At 36.2% G+C, this 20,273-nt stretch overlaps 3 protein-coding genes and 1 pseudogene across 6 annotated transcripts; 1 reads left to right on the forward strand and 3 right to left on the reverse strand.

Moving 5' to 3' along the window:
- Nucleotides 1–3,848: 3,848 nt before the first annotated feature.
- On the forward strand, nt 3,849–7,388 carry LOC114747168 (pyruvate dehydrogenase (acetyl-transferring) kinase, mitochondrial). Its single transcript, XM_028935460.1, has 6 exons — nt 3,849–4,418; nt 5,230–5,488; nt 5,585–5,765; nt 5,986–6,133; nt 6,250–6,463; nt 7,067–7,388. The coding sequence occupies exons 1-6, from the start codon at nt 4,170–4,172 to the stop codon at nt 7,123–7,125; spliced, it is 1,110 nt and encodes a 369-aa protein (XP_028791293.1). The 5' UTR covers nt 3,849–4,169; the 3' UTR covers nt 7,126–7,388.
- A 607-nt stretch (nt 7,389–7,995) lies between these two features.
- On the reverse strand, nt 7,996–10,482 carry LOC114747173 (rRNA-processing protein fcf2-like). Its single transcript, XM_028935464.1, has 5 exons — nt 10,206–10,482; nt 9,957–10,017; nt 9,761–9,838; nt 9,544–9,659; nt 7,996–8,449 (listed from the first exon to the last, which is right to left on the reverse strand). The coding sequence occupies exons 1-5, from the start codon at nt 10,439–10,441 to the stop codon at nt 8,326–8,328; spliced, it is 615 nt and encodes a 204-aa protein (XP_028791297.1). The 5' UTR covers nt 10,442–10,482; the 3' UTR covers nt 7,996–8,325.
- A 963-nt stretch (nt 10,483–11,445) lies between these two features.
- LOC114747174 (uncharacterized) lies at nt 11,446–16,457 on the reverse strand. 4 transcript variants are annotated; one of them, XM_028935465.1, is made up of 7 exons: nt 16,166–16,457; nt 13,670–15,165; nt 12,881–13,567; nt 12,701–12,784; nt 12,549–12,624; nt 12,100–12,422; nt 11,446–11,787 (listed from the first exon to the last, which is right to left on the reverse strand). In XM_028935465.1, exons 2-7 carry the CDS (start codon nt 14,990–14,992, stop codon nt 11,581–11,583), a joined length of 2,700 nt encoding a protein of 899 aa, XP_028791298.1. In that variant the 5' UTR covers nt 14,993–15,165; nt 16,166–16,457; the 3' UTR covers nt 11,446–11,580. The 4 variants fall into 4 exon arrangements, with proteins under 4 accessions (XP_028791298.1, XP_028791301.1, XP_028791299.1 ...); XM_028935468.1 differs by having other exon boundaries at nt 16,131–16,457; XM_028935466.1 differs by lacking the exon at nt 16,166–16,457 and adding an exon at nt 15,391–15,916.
- Nucleotides 16,458–17,289: 832 nt separating this feature from the next.
- LOC114747172 (pentatricopeptide repeat-containing protein At5g66520-like) lies at nt 17,290–19,553 on the reverse strand (annotated as a pseudogene).
- Between the last annotated feature and the right edge of the window lie 720 nt (nt 19,554–20,273).

The raw sequence follows: 20,273 nt of genomic DNA on the forward strand, positions 1-20,273 counted from the left end.
TACCCTTTTTTTTCCGCTAATTTTTCTAAACTTGATGTAATTCTAACAAAAACTAAAATATTATATCCCATAATAAATTTAAAATAAAAGCTGATAAGGCAAAACGGGATTACCCATGAATCCAAAAGCTGCTGAATCATATTCATGGAACTGAGACGATCACGATAATGACATTGCTCCAACCAGGCATCCACGAGAGGATAATCGAGTTCTGTACCATTAAAATTGTAATTTAACATAACTCGAAACATTTGTTTATATTATCAAAGTCGTTTAATTAATTGCTTCAATTGAATATTGATTGACGGCTGCTTTTAAGTAGTTTAGAAGCGACAAGGTTAATTGCTTTATTTATTTTTTAAATATGTTTTGCTAAGCAAGTCTTTCAACTTAATTTATTCCCACGAAATCATATTTAACAAATAAAAAAACACACCACAAACCGCCATTAATTATAAATATGATGTTTCATATTAAAGTTTTAATAACTTTTGTATTTTTAAAATAAAAATGAGAAGGGACTGCGAAGAATCAGAGGAAAAAGGGCCCCAGAGGGAATATAAAAAGGTATTAGGTTTGTTATCTACCATGAGTTATAAAAATAATTATTATTAAATATCATGTCATGGTCGCATATTAATTTGTGCATGTAATGTATATTTCAATACCATTTAATTTCACTTGTATTTGAATTAAGATAATGATGTCATGGGTAGGGGAAAATTTTATTACTGCCAGGTAGTTATATTTTAATGTTTCACTTTTAGCTGATAATAGCATTTGAAGTAGAAGTTAATCAATTTTAAATTAAAAGAATTCTCTTTTGGTAACACTCCATTTGCCCTTAATATAATTGTTGAGTCGAGTTTGGTCTTAAATATAAAACATATTTATTATATTTATTAATTTCTTTCAAATTATCTATATTTATACCCTTTCAACCATAATCAAATAAGAAAGAAAAGAAAATATTAAGAAAGATGATCATGGTATTTTAAGAAAAACATATTATATTTCTTAAAATAAACTAACATTCTTAATTTTCTTAATTTAATCAAATTAATTAAATAAATTTTATAGTAAGAATAAGAGAAGTACTGTGTTACCATTACTAACTTTTACAACTATTGCCAATATGTAAGCAACGTAACTTTAAAATAATAATAGTTTCAGAATAGAAGCAAAAAGTCAAAAAACCCAAAATACTCTATGGATATAAGATCCATTTTGTGAGTCACCACATGACGTAGATTAAATTGTTGAGTTGATTTTGATCTTAGATATAAGATCTATTTTCTTATATTTATCAATTTTCTCTAAATTACCCTATGGATACTCCCTCAACCATAATCAAGTGAAAGAGAAAAACGGGGTATTAAGAAAGATGATTATAATATTTTAAAAAAAATATGTCATATTTGTTATATGTTAGTTAATAGTTTTACGAAATTCCCCAAACTATAGACAAGTTGGCTAGTTGCATATCGGCATTCTAAAATATAAATTTAATCTACGTCATGTGGTCACTCACAAAAAGTATAAGAAATGTTATATATTAACAATAAATATTTTTTTTTGGGTTACAACAATAAATAATTTTTTAAAAAAACAATAATAATCTTCCCTTTGGAATTTTTGGTGCGGGGCCAAATCCAGCACGAGCGGCTTGGTCCCAAACCGGACTCTAGATTGGACCCCCCACGGGCCTACACACACCAATCAGTCAAAGTGGTGAGTGGTGAGTATTGAGTCCGACGGAAAAAACGAGTGGTGACTATTGAGGCTGGCAGGTCACAATAAATAATTAATTTATAACTTTTTTTTTACCAGAGAATCAATTTATAACTTATAAGATTATAAATTAGGATCCTATTATTAATTTAAAAATTTTGTTAATAGATAATTTGTAAATACCTCTACAAATTTTTTTTTTTTGAACTCAGAAGTATGCATGACTTCAATATACTTCTGAATTCAATTCACCACCAATTAAAAAAGTCGGTGATTGATGATCGGGATGTAATTGCATTTATGGTTCAATTAAACACACACGTGGTTTTCGGACCTTTGCCATCTACAACCATTTTGTCCTACTCTGGTACTACTCCTTTTAATTCCATAATTATTACCACTACCTCTCAGCATCAAACGGCAAACATTTTAGTTAGTTTGGATCTTGTTTGATAAGAACAGAAATTGGGGCGGTGCTTCATAAATGCATGTGAACAGAGACGAGGGCCCTGGGTGGGATTCACATTTTGGAAAAGAAGTGGGGTCTTTTGCAGATAAGATATTTGAATTGAGTGTTATAGACACCACACGCCCATACACATACTTGGTAACTTGGGACACCATCATGTAAATACGCACGCCACAGCACTACGCGTCTCCCCTCCACTATTTGAAAAGAAGATAAAAATGTCAAGTGCCCGATTCAAAATAAAATTATCAGAACATACCAAAAAATTAATGCCTAGGGACGCGTACCAACCCTTTCTTCTGTTCTGGACCACTTTTCATGTTCCCCTCCACGCTTGGGTGACCAATGACTCTTTTATGTCACACAAGTGTTTGACATAAAAAATAAAAAAAAATACACGCCCTTCGTCACTAAAACTCATCTCAATTTTGTACTGTTTCATTATTATGATTTTCATATGAGCTTATGTGCATGGGTTATTGTACTATTTTATGTTCCGTGTGGGGGTAAGACTTATCTTCAGAAGCGTACCACGTTTACTTTTTACGTTATCTCCGTAGTTGCTTGTGGGGAACTGGACACCGTAGGTCACGTCACTTGGTTTTAAAGGTTGACAGCAAAAAAAAAATCATAGCACTCTAATCACATTAAATACGTAATTCGGTACGACTTTGAGTCTACTTATTTATATTATTCATAATTAATTATCTAATTAAATCTTGGTTGTAAATTGTAATAAGATGAGGAAGTTATTTTCAATAATAAAGTGGGCCCTAACTGGGCCGAGTCCTCTAGTCATTTAGGATGTGTTTGGATGAAATCAAATCATGGTTTGAAGAATAGCTTCTGGAGAATAGATTCTGAAAAAAATAGATTTTGGAAAGAATAGATTTTGTAAAAAAGTGATTTTGAAAAGTGTGAGTGTTTGGATAGTCATTATTAGAAGTACTTTTTATATATACAAATTGGTATAAATTAATATAATAATTATAGAAAAAATATATTTTATGATATATTTTAATTTGAAGGAATAAAATTGTTAATAATATATTTTTATTAACATATATTAATAATATATAAGATAATATAATTAATAAATAATTAATATGTATATATATTATAAGATATAAGATTAAATATGTTTATAAAAAATATGTTTATAAAAAAAAACAAGATACATATCATATAGGCTCTCACACTCTCACTTTTTTCTCCAATAGTAAAAAATTTCTGCTTTTTCCAAAACCATGGTTTTGAACCCAAACCATGGTTTTGATTTTTTTAAGGGTGTTTGGCTAACATTTTTCTCAAACCATGGTTTGGGATGCTTGCCAAACACACCCTTCTTCTTTTGTCAGGCTCCGGCGATCATTTCCCGACGGGTTAAAATCCGAAACGACGTAACCCGGGTGTTGGGGGGGGTGAAAGACCCGAAATAGCCTCCTTCCTTGACACGTGTACTACTCCTTTTGGAACCACTTGTCAAATCATGTCATCCTCAAGAATCTGAATGATCACGTGGTGAGCCGGGCCGCTGTGCTGATTTTTACAGGGATCCCTCTTGAAAAGGGGGATTGGGAATTAGGCATTTTGAAATTAGAAGACTTGGAATTGGAACATTTTTTGCAACAGAGCCTTACAGTTTTTCCGGCTTCATAAACCATCATCATCGATCATCAATTAATACTGATCTCCGGAATAAGGAAATTTCAATTTGTCCGTGTATGGTTAAAATCTAACCATAGTTTCTTTTTGAGGACTCATCTTCGTCACCTGTCAATTTCTCCCTCTGCGGGAGGGGACTCTTTCTCTTTCTCCTTTCCTCGCAATTGGGGATTCTTTCGTGTTTATCTATGTCATTTTTGCATTCTGTAGTACTTGGCTTGCATGCTGATTGTTGCTGCTCCGATTCGTTATCGTTACCCAAACTGGACCTTTCTGTTCTTGTTCTTGGCTACAGAACTGAGCGATGGCGGCTAAGAAGGCCTGCCAATCCTTTTCCAAGGGATTGATCGAGGACGTTCACAGATGGAGTTGTTTGAAGCAGACGGGGGTGAGCTTGAGGTATATGATGGAATTTGGGTCCAAACCCACTGATAGGAATTTGCTGATTTCCGCTCAGTTCCTTCACAAGGAGCTTCCCATTAGGATTGCTAGAAGAGCTATTGAGCTCGAGAGGCTTCCATATGGATTATCTGAAAAACCTGCTGTCCTGAAGGTTACTGCTTGTTCTGTCTCTTTATTTCTTCTCTCTTCCTACATTGAATGTTCCGTTTTCTTGTGAATTTCATTAATCAGAACCCCTTCCCCTTGCTTACGAGGTAATTCTGTTTGTGTAGTTCATTTTACTAATTTATTGGTCTTATTTTTCTTTACTGACTGAGTCGTGAGAATTGAGAGATTAACTATCTGCGAATTTGCGGAAGTGATATTTTCAATAAAAAAATTAATTCGTATTTTAGTTAATAATGTAATATAGTTTCCTGGTCTTTGCAATTGACATGTGAATAATTGAGTATGTGAAGTTCAACTTGGTTTCAAGGAACTCGAGTGCCTTTAACATGGGCTAGATGGGAAACTTTGCTGAACCTTATTATTATTATTTTGCTGATTACGGTTTTTGACTTGGATGGAACTTTATGAGTTGCAGATCTTAAATGTCCATTTAAAATTTGAAATCAAAGGTTTTATATCCTCGAGATAAGCTGGGCAAGCTGCATAATACTCTTTGCTTAGAACAGTATAAATTATTATTCTATATGAATTCACGTTTGTTTCATTCTACTATGACTGAATGCTTATACTGACAAAAATGGAATGTTACTATTCCTTTGATTTTTAATAATTTTCATTGGTCTTTAACCCTCTAGCTTTTAAAGTCGTGGTTTCCGGAAGTTTACCAACTTTCATTCAATAAAAGTAGGCATGTGGTGCAAAACTTGTTTTCCTTTTATATGGAACCCCCCCCCCCCCCAAAAAAAAAAAAGCCAGTTGATCTTTGAACTATGTGCTAAATTTTTTGTTTTTAGGTCCGAGATTGGTACTTAGATTCCTTCCGTGATCTCAGAACTTTTCCTGAGATCAAGAATATGAATGATGAGAAAGAATTCACTGAAATGATTAAGGCCATCAAGGTGAGACACAACAATGTGGTGCCCACAATGGCATTAGGCATTCAACAGTTAAAGAAAGGCATGGATCCAAAGATAGTTTATGAAGATCTTGATGATATTCAGCAGTTCCTTGATCGCTTCTACATGTCAAGAATTGGAATCCGTATGCTTATTGGTGAGTTCACACAACACTTTACCTGGCTTCTTTGAGTCTAGTGATTTAAGTTGTCGGTCTAACCACTAAACTCAATCTGTGCGTCGTGGGATATAGGGCAGCACGTTGAGTTGCACAATCCCAATCCTGCTCCGCATGTTGTAGGTTATATTCATACAAAAATGTCTCCGATGGAGGTGGCAAGGACTGCTAGTGAAGATGCTCGTGTTATATGTTATCGTGAATATGGCAGTGCCCCAGATGTTCAGATTTATGGGGATCCTGGTTTTACTTTTCCGTGAGTAACTTGATTCTTAGTTCTTACCTTCCTGAAGCCATTTATTTTGATTTTGATGTTATTTTTTGTCATTTCCTTTTCCAACCTTATGTCTCTTTCCCCTTCTTTTTTTCTCGTTTTGGTTCGGTTCTTACTTTAGAGTGGTTATACCATTCTGACTTGTAGCTAAGAAGTTGTTTCTGTTCCTTTTCTTTATAGTTTGTTCATGTCTTTTTAACAGGTATGTTCCCGCTCACTTGCATCTTATGGTATTCGAGCTGGTTAAGAACTCACTGCGTGCTGTCCAAGAGCGATTTATGGATTCTGACAAAGTTGCCCCTCCCATCAGAATAATAGTGGCTGATGGGGAAGAGGATGTTACCATAAAGGTACTTTGTGTCCATATCTTAATAAGCACAATCATCCGCTTTTGGCCTTTTGTAAAGGATGGTTTAACGTGCCAGCATGAAATTGCCTCGTTAAGGTGGTGTGGTTGGTATTGTAGGTTTCAGATGAGGGAGGTGGAATTCCAAGAAGTGGCCTTCCCAAAATTTTTACATATCTCTACAGTACTGCTAGAAACCCATTGGATGAGCATTCAGATATTGGAACAGCTAATGCTGTGACAATGGCTGGATATGGATATGGTCTTCCTATTAGCCGCTTGTATGCTCGGTACTTTGGGGGTGATCTTCAAATCATCTCTATGGAAGGATATGGTAAGTAAATCAGCAAAATTATTTCTAGTTGTCTTCTGCAATATATTTCATTCAGATTTCCTTTCAGTATTCTGCTATAGTTCTGTATCGCAACTTTTTATGTATTCACTGGATAATAAATTGGGGGATACGGTACATATTGAGATCTGATCTGATTGCAATTAAATACGATACAGCTATGTCCAACTATTGTAGTTTCTACTCAGTTCTCGCAGCAAATATGCACCTCCTGTGTTGGACTGTTGGCCATTAGATCTGATGCCATTAATTTGACGTATTGTAAATGATCCCATGGACCTTATGAAAGTTGTTTAATTGCTTATTTTAGCAATACAGCTCGGTAGTTGGGTATAAGCATGAGTAATAGCATAATTCTATTAACCTCAGGACTTTTATTAGTATGACAGCAAGTATCATATTCAATGCAAAGTTTTTCTATTCCTTGTGTTAGTCAGTCATGCATTAGTCGTTTTTCTTGGGAAAATTGAGACAGATCCGATGGATGTGCCCCAAGAGCCAAAGATAAGATAGACATATAAGTGCTCATTTGTGCTTGCTTCAACAATTGAGAGTTCTAATACTGTTCTGGTTGTCTATTCGCAGGGACCGATGCGTATCTGCATTTATCTCGTTTGGGTGGTTCTCAGGAACCTTTGCCCTGAAAGTAATTATTCTGGTTCCTCCTAACTCCAAGTTACCACAAGTTACTGGAGGAAGCACTTTGCAAGATAAAAGGATTGTGACTCCAGAAAATAACAAATTTACTGTCAATCTTCCATTCTTCTAATCGGTAATTTTCTTGTAGATATGACATTATACAATGCTCGACGATTATGCATGAGAAATGATTCTCTCGTTCCCGTTACATCGAGCTTTTGGCAGTTGCCCAATTTCTATCGGAAATAGAATTTCTGTCGTATTTGGCGTTGATATGATTGCTAGTTTTCAGAAACAAAAGGTTGTTGGGATTAGGATATTTTTCAGAAACAGAATTCGGGGGAAAGATGCGATGTTTGGAACCTATCAATTAATTAGTCCGATACTGAAAATTTTAAAAGCGTGGGTCCAGCAACCCCAAACACCCAAGCGATTGTGATCAACCGGAGGCGGATGGAAAGGACAATTTAATATGATTTAATTTGTAGTGATTGAAAGTATTCATTTCTCTGAAGTTGTTTCCAGTAGTTTGGAGAGAGAGAAAATTCGATCAGCCCCAGTTACACGTGCAATGGTTACTGTGTTATGCAACCGGAAAAAAAGAAAAGAAAGAGAGAGAAAAAAAACACCTTGATGTCATCTTAGTTATATGCTATCTAAATACCGACGAACTAAACTTCAATAAAATTATGTAGGATCCTGATATATATACGTTTTTGGCCAGCTAATTCAGATTTCAATGGTAAACAAAACTCCGTTGTTAAAATAATGTAACATAGGGATGCCAACGGGGGCAAAGAAGGACAACGGAATACCCTGCGGCTTGCCCTTCTCCTAGTTCTAAAATAAAACATAACAGTGCTTTTGAGAAAACATTAAGCAAGACAAAATAATACCAAAGAAACGGCAGGCATCGTAGGCCTAGTTTAAATAAATTCGATATACCAGATAAGTTATGATATTTTTCATAGCAGTCAGTAACTATTGCATCTACCTTGAAGAGGCCAAAATACTATTGTATCTACGTACAAGAAGGAATGCTTTGCTATTCATGTCCCTACCTTTGACTTTTTAACCATCCCAGGAGGGGCACAAAATCTCAAGAGCTAAGATCCTTTCGTGCTGCTTCATGATAAGAGCACCATGGTGTTCTTTTTAATGCCATTGAAACATTTAATGTCTAATTTCGAAATGGTGGCAATTCATTAATCCCTTCTTTTCTTGACCCTTCTTTCCTTGGCACGCACGCGTGTATTCTGACCCTTTATCTTCCACTTGTTATTTCCACCTGGTCGCTTTTCATCTTCAATCTCTCGAACCTTCCGCTTCCTAAAGTAAATGATAAACAACCAAAGAGTAAATAACCAAGCAAGCATAAGAGAAAGCCTACCCTTTGAATGCGCAACTCCGTCTTTAAGTACTTATCTTCAAATGTTTAACCAGCTAATTATCTGAACTTTATCTAAGAGAGGCCTCTTTCTTTTTTATTTCGGACAAAAAATACAAGAGGTGGTATACTTGGGCACCATGCAAACAAAGTAGAAATGTTATCCATGTGCCTAACCATTATCCATCATCAAGCGTGATGCAAGAGAATTTTTTCTTTTAAATGTGAAACAAATAACCCATTCCGTGCGTAAAGACTTGCCCTCCACTCCTCTTAAACCGAGAAAGACCAAAAGGGAGAAAAATCATAAGCCCAAAAAAAAAGGGGAAAAACACCAAGAACGCTACCTTTGTACAACAAAAGGTGCGAGTGTAATGGGAGATGGAACCCAAAAAAAGGAGACTGAAACAATGACTAAGACAAGCCTTATTTTACCGAGTTTGGCTACATTAATTGCAATGATGCCATTTTACCCTATCAACAATCAACTCTTCAGATGTATCATTCATTTAATGCCATAGCATTGTATGGTGCTTTCTTCAAAAAAAAAACACGTTACCAGAAGTGCCCACATGCTCACACCATTTTAAAGGCTTAACAGCCGCACCTTCAGCAATCCAACTTAGGGTCCGTTTGCAATAACTTATAAGTAACTTTTTAATTGTTATTTATAGAATACGAAGTAAATATGTGAGAAAAATTTTGTCTCGACTTGCGTAAAATCTGCTTATAAGTGATTTTAATTGTGATGGCAAACAGGGCCTTATAATGGTACAAGACACTGTTCAGTGCGTGTTGAATGTTGCAGTGGAGCATCTACAAAAATATAATTTTACATACCCATTCCCCCTCTAACTGACAAACTTTTGATCACACGAGTGTCACTTGCATTTTCCCAAATGGATTCTGATATTTAAATTATAGCTGTGAATCTTGATATATCCATGTGTAAACTCACCGCAGCATGCATACAAAATGAAGACAATAAGTCTTGCAAGATCATTCCATGAAGACAAATAGACATTGTGTAGCTTACCTGTAAGCTGAAAAGGCAGGATCAGAAAGCAGCTCATCAGCAAGTGTTGCCTTTCTCTCCTTCTTTGTCAATCTTGCTGAGAAGAAGTCCTCTGAAGACTCCACAACTGTTCCCACCTGATAATGTTCAAATGATATAAACGCACAAGTTATATAACATTGATGCCACGAGTTATATAAATTCTGCGGCTATCTATTTAGTGCAAACATTGACTTGCCTGGAAATATTTGGGTAACGTTTTTGATTTTGAATCACCCTTCTTGTAGTGCCGTTTGGGATCAATGGCACCCCTCAACTGTAACCATCAACATATACCATTCCTTTTAAAAAGTATGAAGGCTATAATAACATAACATCTACCATACATCAGATCAAAAAGAAAAGAAGATATCAAAAATTAAAAATAACAGAACCTTCAATAGCTTCAGATCTTTCTCCAACTCGGGGGTCATGGTTTGAGCAGGCATATCGAACCTGACAAAGATACGAAAGGGGAAAACAAGAAAAGGAAAACACGATAATTTCCGTCTCAAATCACAAGTATATATAACCAAGTTAAGCCTAAGCAAAAGAGGAAATATGAATCACAATGATTAAAAAAGGAATAACAAAGTAATACAGAAGGATTTAGAACATAATATGTAGTCGGAATGGAAGTATACCAATTTTTTCCCGCTGTGTCTTTAACTTGCTTTCTGAGTAACTTATTCAATTTTTTGGGGTCGCTGGGCGGAACGAAGAGGCCATCAACAAGCTCGGAGTTGGGTTTCCAGATAGCGCTACTACTGGCCTCGGGTTGAGATTTGCTCTGAGAAACATTTGCTGCCTTCGAAGAAGAAGATAGAATAGGCAACTTAGGTTGCCACGAGAGGCCAACCACTGGGTCGCTCTCCGGCATCCTGTCCGGCGGACGACTTAGGTGAAGAAAACTACGGCACAAGCAATTCTTCCAAATTCTGCAACATCCGAGCTTATAAAAAGATATGGGCTTAGGTTTGGGCTGATTAAAAGATCCAATGGGCCCATTTTAGAAGGACTGCACTGCGTTTCAGCTAATCATTTACAAGCAAATAGGATTACTTCCGCCCAATTTGATTCGATTAAATAAGAGTCTAATTTTATTTTTAGAAACTTACTAGCACTGGAAAGGAAGATTTAACAAGGGTGATTAAACACACACTTTTACATTGGATGAGAGAATGGGCTCACCTAATTATGAAATTTGAGTTGAGATTAAAAACAAAACATATTTAAGCAAATTCTCGTTTAAAATTGGATGGGATTTTGCCCAGGACTCAAGATGCTGAAGTCTTCTCTCCTCCCTCTTGGTTGAATCTGGTGATTTTTTTGTTATTTCCAGATTCCTTGTTGTATAGCATTCTTTCGGATGGAAATTCATTTTCGCTATTTTTTTTTTTTAAAAAACTTGATGAGACTTGAATCAGAATTTCTCGCTAGTTTTATGTAGCTGATAGTGTTAACAAAAAGGAATTTTGTATCTTTTAATATTTCTTTTTATTTTGCGGAGCACACCATAAAGCATAGAAAATGAAATTAATAATTTGTTACTCTGTGATTCGTCCTAATATATACGACGTTGAGTTGAGATATTTTAATCACGAGTCATAAAGTCACAAGTTGATGACAATGTATAAATTGGTTTTGAGTATATATCTCATAAAGATTTAAGGGGTGTTTGGATTCTAACAAAAGCACTGTTAAAAAATTCTTTCAGACAAAACTCCTTTCATATATTTATTTCATATTTCTTAATCACCCAAACACCTCCTTAATCTTAATCTTTATTATTACACTTGTGGCGTGTTGTCAGCCTTCTTCAGACACCATGACTTCTGCAAGGAGGTAGTTTGAGCCAGAAAGGGATAAAGCAAAGAGGACAGATTCCATCTGTAACTGATTTTGCTCTCAATAGATAAAAATAGATATTCAATACATGGCTTATGAGGAGAAAGGCGTTCATATTTTTCTTCACAGCATATTTGTAGGTGCTAATAACCAATGATACATGTAACCTGATTACTCGCTCAGATCATCATCAAAATAATTCAGATCAGATTCATCGTCGGTGGCAGCATCCATGTTAGCATGATCTACATCCAATGATTCTACATCCCCTATGGCAACCAGCTCAAGGCATTCCTTCACAGGCCTTGCAGCTCCATCTTCATAATCAATCGAATCATTTTCGCATTCATCGTCTTGTTCGCCTCCAAAACCGATGACCTAAAATGAAGGCAAAGAATTCAATACACTATTAATGCCAGAAGCTTCACTGCTGAGGAGAAATGAAACCTTGATGGTCAGGTATTTTGAACACAAAAACTTATTCCAAGTTGCATGAATGACAGCAACAATGCAAAGTTAACACATGGTATGCCACAAAGCATGGTATGACTTCACTTGGCACTTTTTTAAAGCAGGAATTATGCAATGGGCCTCTGATTAAAGCTTTATTAACACCCAAGCAAGTTCACTTCCACCCCCCAAAAACACAAGAACTTGAGAAAGTTATATAAAACTGTTCAAACTGGGTACCTTATCACCACTTGCACTCTGTAGGTCCGCATCAAATATCCAGTCCTCAAGCAGAGTCTCTTGCAGAGCAGTGTCAAGAGAGACAGAGCTCGAGTCCTTGCACCTTTTTCTTAATTGGCATTCTCTAAGTCGCAAGTTGTAGTGAACATAGATGAGATCATTCAGTTTCTTCTGTGATAAACGATTACACCTTTTACTATATATCTGATCATATATACTCCAATCATGCTCACACCCAAAGGATGAACATGTCTGACTTAGTATGCGCACAGCTATTCTTTGCAGTTCTAAGCAACTTATTCCATGTTGTTGCCACCAAGCAGCTGGGGATGTAGAAAAGAAGAACAAATCAACTCAAAGTTAATCTAATGGAAATAATCAAGCATATCCATCCATGCGTATAAAGGAATCTGCACAAGAAACTTTTAGAAGGAAAAGTAGCAGCTTACCTGGTTCAAGCTCTGTTCTAGTGCTAATTGCCAATTCAGTTCCAAGATCAGCCTTCGCAGAATTATAATCAGAAATCTGGGGAAAAGAATGATAGTAAGGAAGCTCCTATTAATTTTGTCATCATACAAAAATATCACCAAGGATATCTTACCTGCATTGATGCTGAAATCCGTCTCATATTATCTGGCTCCAGCCGCACAATGCATTCATTAAGTCCACGTACTACCTCAGAATGCTAGTCATATAAAAAAATAATAATAATAATTTACTTCAGTTGAAAAATTGAAGAAAAGATTTGCTGTCATAGGAAATATTCAACACTCTCACATACCGCCACAAAATCTGTACGATATCGGTATGATGGATTTAAGAAGTATGCAGCCAAATAAAGAGGGTGATAGAAAAGAGAGTTCCCGTGGTTGTCTATCACCTTCCAAAATGGTTCATATTTACGAGCATCATCACCGTGAAGGGCTTTGATTGCAAGTTTAGCCCTGTACATGTCATTGTATATGTATGGCATTGACAAGCTTTCGCCACTGTAAAGCTTTTGGAGTACTTGCATTATTGGGTCTACTGACTTCCTGACGTATTGCATTTTCTTCCAGAAAGTAACATTCAAGATAATTTTTTCCACCTCTTTTCCTTCGATTGTGCTGGAGAACCTAGATGAAATCCATTTGTTTGATGTGAACATTCGTCTCAGACCAACCCGATGATCCAGCAAGCTTTGTAATGTAGCAAAGCTAGAGGCATATCGGGTGCCAGCTGGCTTCAGAAGCTCCTGTCCCTGAGTAAATTCATTCTTCATGAGATTTAACAACCATATTTGATTGTATATGAGCTTCGTAATTTTTTGGCCCTTTTCCATGCACTCTCCAACACATTTTATCTTCATAAAATCTTCAAGCATCCTATCAATAGAGTAGGTGGCACACGGGGTCCAGAATAAGTTCCTTCTCCTCTCTTCAAGCATTTTCCCAGCAGCTTTATAGCTGGGGGTATTTTCAGTAATTACCTATATCAAAAAGGGGAATAAGAAAAACAAGGATAAATAACTGCTACTAGATGACATTGAGGATGAAGGAGGATGCCACAAGATTAAAAAGGAGCAAAATACCTGCACTACATTCTCCTCGCCTATTTCTTCCACCACTTCATCTAGAAGCCTAAATAGATTTGATGCATCTTCTACAACATTAGTGGCATCAACTGAAGAAACAAAGTAAACACCATGAGGGCAAGAAACCAGAAAGTTAATTAAAGTCCTACCCTGAGTATCTCTCCAACTATCTGCCATTATAGAACAACCAGTAAACGCCCAAGAAGCCTTGTATTCAACTAGGTAATTCTTAATTGTATTGATTTCCTCCTGAAGAAACCGACCAGAAATAAGTTGGCTTGGAGAGCATATCAGTCCTTGGCCATATTGACCAATTACTTCCAGCATTTTGTGAAAGTATATGGAGTTTGCAGCCTGTAAAGGAACCCCTGCATGATAAAAGAACTTGCAAATTGTGGAAATGACCTCCTTGCGTGATTTTTTAGTGGGGCCTGTCTTAACTTTTAGTGGTTTGTAAGTTTGAGGCGTCTGATTCTTAGGCATTTTCAGATAAACAGAATCCAATCTTGATCTTCTTAATACTGGTTCAGGACCACTACTAGATGAGAATCCCTTGAAGTTCTTTCTTAAATCTTTAGACAATCTCTTATCAACATCTACCATAGTTTCCTTGGACAGATGATGCAGAGCATCATCAACTTGATCATCTTCTTCCTCTTCATTATCTGACTTTGAATAGAAAGCTGGAAAGTCCTTGGCCTCAGGTCGTCGATGCCTCCTTCCAGTGCGATGCCATTTCATATTCTCTTTTATTTTAAGATAAACCTCCTCGGGGGCATGTTTACAAGGTGCTACTTCTCCAGGAATCCTTGCCAGATGTTGTTTAAACCGATTTATACCTCCACTGACAACTTTTTCACAATAATTGCACTTCACTTTCTTCTTTCTCTCATCCTGAGCAGTGCCATGCTCCCACCCTGGGTCAACATATCCTAATGATCTAAGAGGAGTCAAATTTACCGAAACATTTCTATCAACCATCAATTGCTTCCCTTTGTTTCTATAACCAACTCGCTCTTCCTCATCTTCCTCATCATTAGAATGGAATTTCAGATATGCTTGTGCCTCAACTTGTTTTTGTTTCTTATTGGAACGGCATCCTTCAAGGTTTTCCTTCATTTTTAGGTAGACTTCTTCTGGAGCCTTTTCACAGTAAGTTACTTCCCCAGAAACTCGTGCTAGATGTTGCTTTAATCTGTATATGCCACCACTAACTATTTTCCCACAGTAATTGCATCTGACCTTCTTCTTTCGCTCATCTTGAGCAACACCATGATCCCAACCAGGATCGACAAACCCAGTGGAGCGAATTGGAGCCATTAGTTCAAATACTTACCCAAAACATAAATCCTCTGCTCACATCTGAAAGAATGCTGAATCCAAGGAACATAAAAGTCCCACAATTATAACATATCCAGCAATCTAAGAGCCTTCCCTGTTCCAGTGATCATGGTATGCATTTGAGCAGGCAAACTGCTGCACTGATCTCAGAGCTGTAAATAGTATAACCAGAAAATTAAAAACGCATAAACCACGCCAGAAATCATAAAGACAATAGATGGAAGACGTTTAAATAGGGAAAAACAGCCTATATCATTGAGATGAATTAACAGCTGTATAGAGAGGCAGTTTGAAACAATTCTTTTGATGATAAGCAAGAGACAAGTTTTGAAACATGCCAGCGAACAGCAAAAAGGTTAGGTTTAAAAAATCATTACAACTGTGATGACTGAGCTGAAAAGTTGGCCATATCCATGTATAAGCACCCCTTCTTCCTGAGGCCCATTTAAGTTTTATTCCGCAGTTGCTGAGTATTTTCATCTTTTAAAGAGGATATTTGAACAAGCGCCAAATGTAACTTCAGCCTTTAGAGAGAAATAGATTATTGAAACATTGAATAAATAATTAAACTGAACGAGAAGTTCAAGGTTCAATACTCATGAAACTTATGACACAATCATCTGAGAGATTACTACCTGTTTCAGAGAGGAACAAACAATTTTTATTTTGTTTTCTTCCTTCACATCTTTGCTGGAGCTCTGTTAGTTTGATGCTAGCAATTAGCATCTGATTAACCCAAACCAAAAGCAACAAAATTCACAATTGTTTATTTTCCAAAGCGTGTGTTCTCCAGCTAATCAAGCTAATCCATACATCCCACTAAACTCAGAAAATGAAAAATCCATGAATTTCAAGCTCAAATTGTCAGCAGCTAGCCAGCTACTAATATTTCTGGCATAATCAGGAGAACAAATGAAAACTAAAAATTCAAACTTGAAGGAGGAAAAAAGAGCCCCCCAAAAAAAAAAAAAAAACTGACTTTCATGATGATCTCGGTATTGTGAGGAATAAAGTTCGAAGAAGAAGAAAAAGAAATTTATGATCTGGAAATTTACTCATTAAATGAGAAGAGCAAGAAATCATTGAATTAAATTAAATTTATAATCTGTGTCATCACCACAGAAAATGACGAGCAATAGCCTTTCATCCTACCGATCTGAGATAACATATTGGCCGTGATCTGAACAGGACGGGATGGAAAAAGAATCACAAAAATAGGAGCAGCTAACGGTGAAGGCTAATATATCCGAAGGTTTCAAAGAACTTGAAGGTTTCTCCGAATTCAGAGAGCAACATTCTGAGGAATCGGAAGCTTTCTCGTGAGGAAGAAGAAAACTTCAGGGGCGTATGTATGATCGGAGTTTGATCGGAGACGGAGGAGGAGCCGAAATCGCCTGGGAATCGTGAGTCGCGAGTGGATGGCTGGGTGAGGAGGCTCAAGAGTCAACTCGACCCGGCCGTGTTATCCCATTTTCTCATTTTAATTTTAATTTTTCACAAGATTGAGTACTTTTTATGGGAATTAATTGAGATCCTTATTCCTTACTAATACTTAATCATTATTTAGCTTTTAAATATTTTCAGAGTTAATAATAATATAAATTTTATGCAAAATAAATTACAACATATTCCATGGGTCTATTTTATGTTATTCCATATTTTTAAAAAAAAACCAAAGTCACCATGTTTTTGGCTAAATAAAAGGCTTTAAAATGTTCATAAAACAGGATTCTTTTTAGAACCCATATTGGTGAGGTTGTTACCGATTAGTATTGGATTTACTTAAATGGGAAATTTGGTTGAGTTGACTCAGCGAGTCTAAAGAAAATTTAATTAATAAACTCAAAGGGCCATTTATTCTTTTAGAAGAAGTTGAACTTTTTTCCTCATGAAAAATATCAAATATTACTCATAAAGAAAAGCTTACTAACCCATGTAAGAGCTAAGTCAGTGTTACATAATTCACCGATTTTACAAATAGAAATCACCTTACATGGGACAAATTTTTTATTGATAAATAAACCGGTCTTATTCTTCTTCTCTACTATTGAAATAATATCATAGTAATTTATAATTAAGTACACATTAACATTTAGTTGAATTTATTACTAAATATATATTGATATTTAGTTTACAAACAAAATGAGATTGTGCACAAATAACAAATAAATCTTGATACATGCTAATTGTTGAGTTTCTTAAATATGACGTCCTGAGTATGAATCAAGCCTTATGTATAGAAAAAATTTTCTTAGAAAAGACAGAACTCGTTTGGGTGATTTATCTATCATGAGAGCATTAGTCTCTAATTATCAATTGGAAAGTATTGCCAGATCTCTGACCAAAAAACAATTATGCACCAATATGCTTGTGGCACTTAGGTGCTAATATGAAGATATTACATTATGTGGTAGTATATTTCTTTTGGCCAGAATATTATGTGGTAATATAAATATATCATATTATGCTTTATGCATGCCGCTTTTAAGTGAGGCATAAAACTAGACATACAGGAGTTCTATCAACACATCCCTTCAAGCAGTTACCAATAGTCTCTGCAAGAACAGTCTCCGTTGCTAAAATGGTGGAACCGGTTCCTGTCTCTTATTATTATACCACGATCAAAAACCTTGGAGATTAGCTTAATTGCTTGGTGACAATCTCTACAAATTCTCAAATTCTTGGTGATACGGAGAGTTTCACCTTGTTTAGTCCTTAACAAGCCATAAGCGACTGCAAGTTTCTCACTGTGATAGAACAAGGGATTCTCTCTTTCTTCCTCAACAAGATCATGCAATACAGCATCAGTGCAAGGAACGTAGCCAGCCAACCTGATCGATTCCAACATTTCTTCGGCTTTGGCGTATATCGCTTGCGCTTGAACATGATCCGGACGAGGATGAGCCATTTCACCTGCAATGAACTCATTCATAACTCCATCCATTTCAATAATGGAGAAACCTGGTTCCTTCTTCACTCCCCTATCATTCATTAACTTTCTTATGTTAGCAACATCTTCCCATCTTCCAGCATTGGCATATATGTTAGCTAATGTCACATATCGCCCACTATTTCCAGGTTCTAGATCAATAACCATCTTGCCTATCTTTTGCCCTAACTCGACATTATGATGGATTTTACAAGCTCCAAGAAGGGCACCTAATATGCTTGCATCAGGACTCATTGGCATATTATCTATGATGTTTCTTGCTTCTTCTAGCATTCCAGCCCTGGCAAGCAGATCAACCATGCAGCCATAATGCTCTTTCTTGGGTTCAATATCGTGGACATTAATCATGTAATGGAAGAAGTATTGCCCCTCTTCAACCAGTCCTGAATGAGCACAGGCACTAAGAAGATTCACAAAGGTTATGTAGTCAGGGGGAATCATTTCCTTCTCCATATCCCTAAAAAGTTTGATTGCATCTTCTCCTTTCCCATGCATTGCAAGCCCTCCAATCATGGAGTTCCATGAAGAAACTCCCTTCTCAGGTAATTTACTGAAAACTTCAAATGCCTTCTCCGGACAACCACACTTACAGTACATGTCAATGATCGTTGAAGCAAGTTTTGTGTCTAATTCGATCCCAGTTTTCTCAATATGTTTATGTATCCACTTCCCCTGCTCTAAAGCTCCTAGTCCTGTACAAGCAGTTAATATACTAGCGGCGACAAACTTATTCAACTCCACTTTTTCCTCCTCCATCTTATTAAACAAAGCAAATGCTTCCTGGAAACGATTGCTTTGAACACAAGAAGCAATCATCGCATTCCAAGACACAGAATTCTTTCCGGCATAAGTTCAAACACATTGAAGGCATCGTCAGTGAATCCCCATTGAGAATACCCAGTAATCAAAGTAGTCCAAGACACCACATCTCGAACAGGCATTTTGTCAAACACCATTCTAGCTTCATCCAAGGATTTAAAATTCGCGTACATATAAATTAGATTGTTCTGGGAGACACTATCTGCTCCAAACCCGAACTTCACAACATGGGCATGCACTTGTTTTCCTTCCTTAATAGCATTATCAACACAGCAAGCTCTTATAACAGATGGGAATGTAAAACTATTGGGTACCAGAGATTCTTCTAGCATCAATGAATACAAGAGAATGCAATTTCTGGGCAGATGGTTCTGCAAATAACCTTTCATTATGGTATTGTAGATGAACACATCTGGGTTTGGAGTTGTGCAGAAAACTCGGACAGCATAGGGGAAATTTCCATTTGAAGACAAAGAGCAAAACTTGATTATGCGTCCCATGGCATCGTTGTTAGTTGAGAGGCCGAGTTTAATGAAGAAGGAATGATGTTGCTTGAGTTCAGCCATGGATGAGCATGACTCAACTCCATAGCGGGTTGGCAAGCAATGGTTCACTGAGCTAGGCTGAAGGACCTGCATGTGAAGCGAAATCATTCTCGGTTTCCGATTGAGACTAGTGGTCTGAGCTTCTGCACTTCGGTTTCTCACTCGTGATATCGAAAATCTCCATAAGTAGGCATATCACTCGTTCCTACTATGAATAAAAATCAGGCATATCAAGATTGATGTGGAAAATATGGTCCTCCCATTATACTTGGCAGTAAACTAGCTAATTAATTAGATTTAGAAATAAAAAGCACCTAAATTCTCAAACGACGACTGGCTTCTTAGCCAAAATACTAGGTAGGAAATCCTAACTCACCGATTTGGCGACAGCTTCAGCTTGCCTCGGATGGACCACTGAAATGAAGGAAGAGTAGCGAATCAAAATTGCACAGGAGATATTGGATAATTAATTTGTGTTATTAAAATACATATCATTAGTTGTAATTTATAAAGCATCAATATTATATATCTGTATATATATCAGTCTTCAATGTCATTGAGTATATATGTGTATGTCTATTGAGGATGCCAGTATATTCATGCCAAAAATCAGATGGTCTTTACCAATATATTAATGATAACAATTCACATGAAGTTTATAGCAAGTTACAATTTTCATGAAACATAACTAAGGATTAAAGTGTATCTAAATTATTTTACGGTTGGCAAAAAAATTATTTTACAATAAAAATTGGGTTTTCTAAATTATTTATTTAAGTAAGTTTCCAAATATTAAAATCATTACAATATTGCCTCGTAACTAATAAACATTGACGTTGATTGTTAATTAATTAACTTTAGGCTAAATAATATTTTTGCTCTGAAAATATTCATTCAGGAGTAGCTAGTACAAGGTTCAACAATGTAAAGTTTTTTTTTTTCCCCC

The sequence above is a fragment of the Neltuma alba genome, unplaced genomic scaffold (genome assembly GCF_004799145.2).
Source record: "Neltuma alba isolate B1F8T4 unplaced genomic scaffold, ASM479914v2 tig00005236_pilon, whole genome shotgun sequence".
In the NCBI taxonomy this organism is placed as follows: Eukaryota; Viridiplantae; Streptophyta; class Magnoliopsida; order Fabales; family Fabaceae; genus Neltuma; species Neltuma alba.

Coding starts and splice junctions, on each gene's coding strand:
- LOC114747173 (XM_028935464.1), bottom strand. CDS start 10,441: ATGCCGGAGAGCGACCCAGTGGTTGGCCTCTCGTGGCAACCTAAGTTG. Junction 9,660..9,760: donor CGTTACCCAAATATTTCCAG/GCAAGTCAATGT, acceptor GAACATTATCAG/GTGGGAACAGTTGTGGAGTC. Junction 8,450..9,543: donor CCTGCCTTTTCAGCTTACAG/GTAAGCTACACA, acceptor CATTTACTTTAG/GAAGCGGAAGGTTCGAGAGA.
- LOC114747168 (XM_028935460.1), top strand. CDS start 4,170: ATGGCGGCTAAGAAGGCCTGCCAATCCTTTTCCAAGGGATTGATCGAG. Junction 5,489..5,584: donor TGGAATCCGTATGCTTATTG/GTGAGTTCACAC, acceptor CGTGGGATATAG/GGCAGCACGTTGAGTTGCAC. Junction 5,766..5,985: donor GATCCTGGTTTTACTTTTCC/GTGAGTAACTTG, acceptor TCTTTTTAACAG/GTATGTTCCCGCTCACTTGC.
- LOC114747174 (XM_028935465.1), bottom strand. CDS start 14,992: ATGGCTCCAATTCGCTCCACTGGGTTTGTCGATCCTGGTTGGGATCAT. Junction 13,568..13,669: donor GCGAGGAGAATGTAGTGCAG/GTATTTTGCTCC, acceptor TTTTTGATATAG/GTAATTACTGAAAATACCCC. Junction 11,788..12,099: donor AGAGTGCAAGTGGTGATAAG/GTACCCAGTTTG, acceptor CCTTCATTTTAG/GTCATCGGTTTTGGAGGCGA.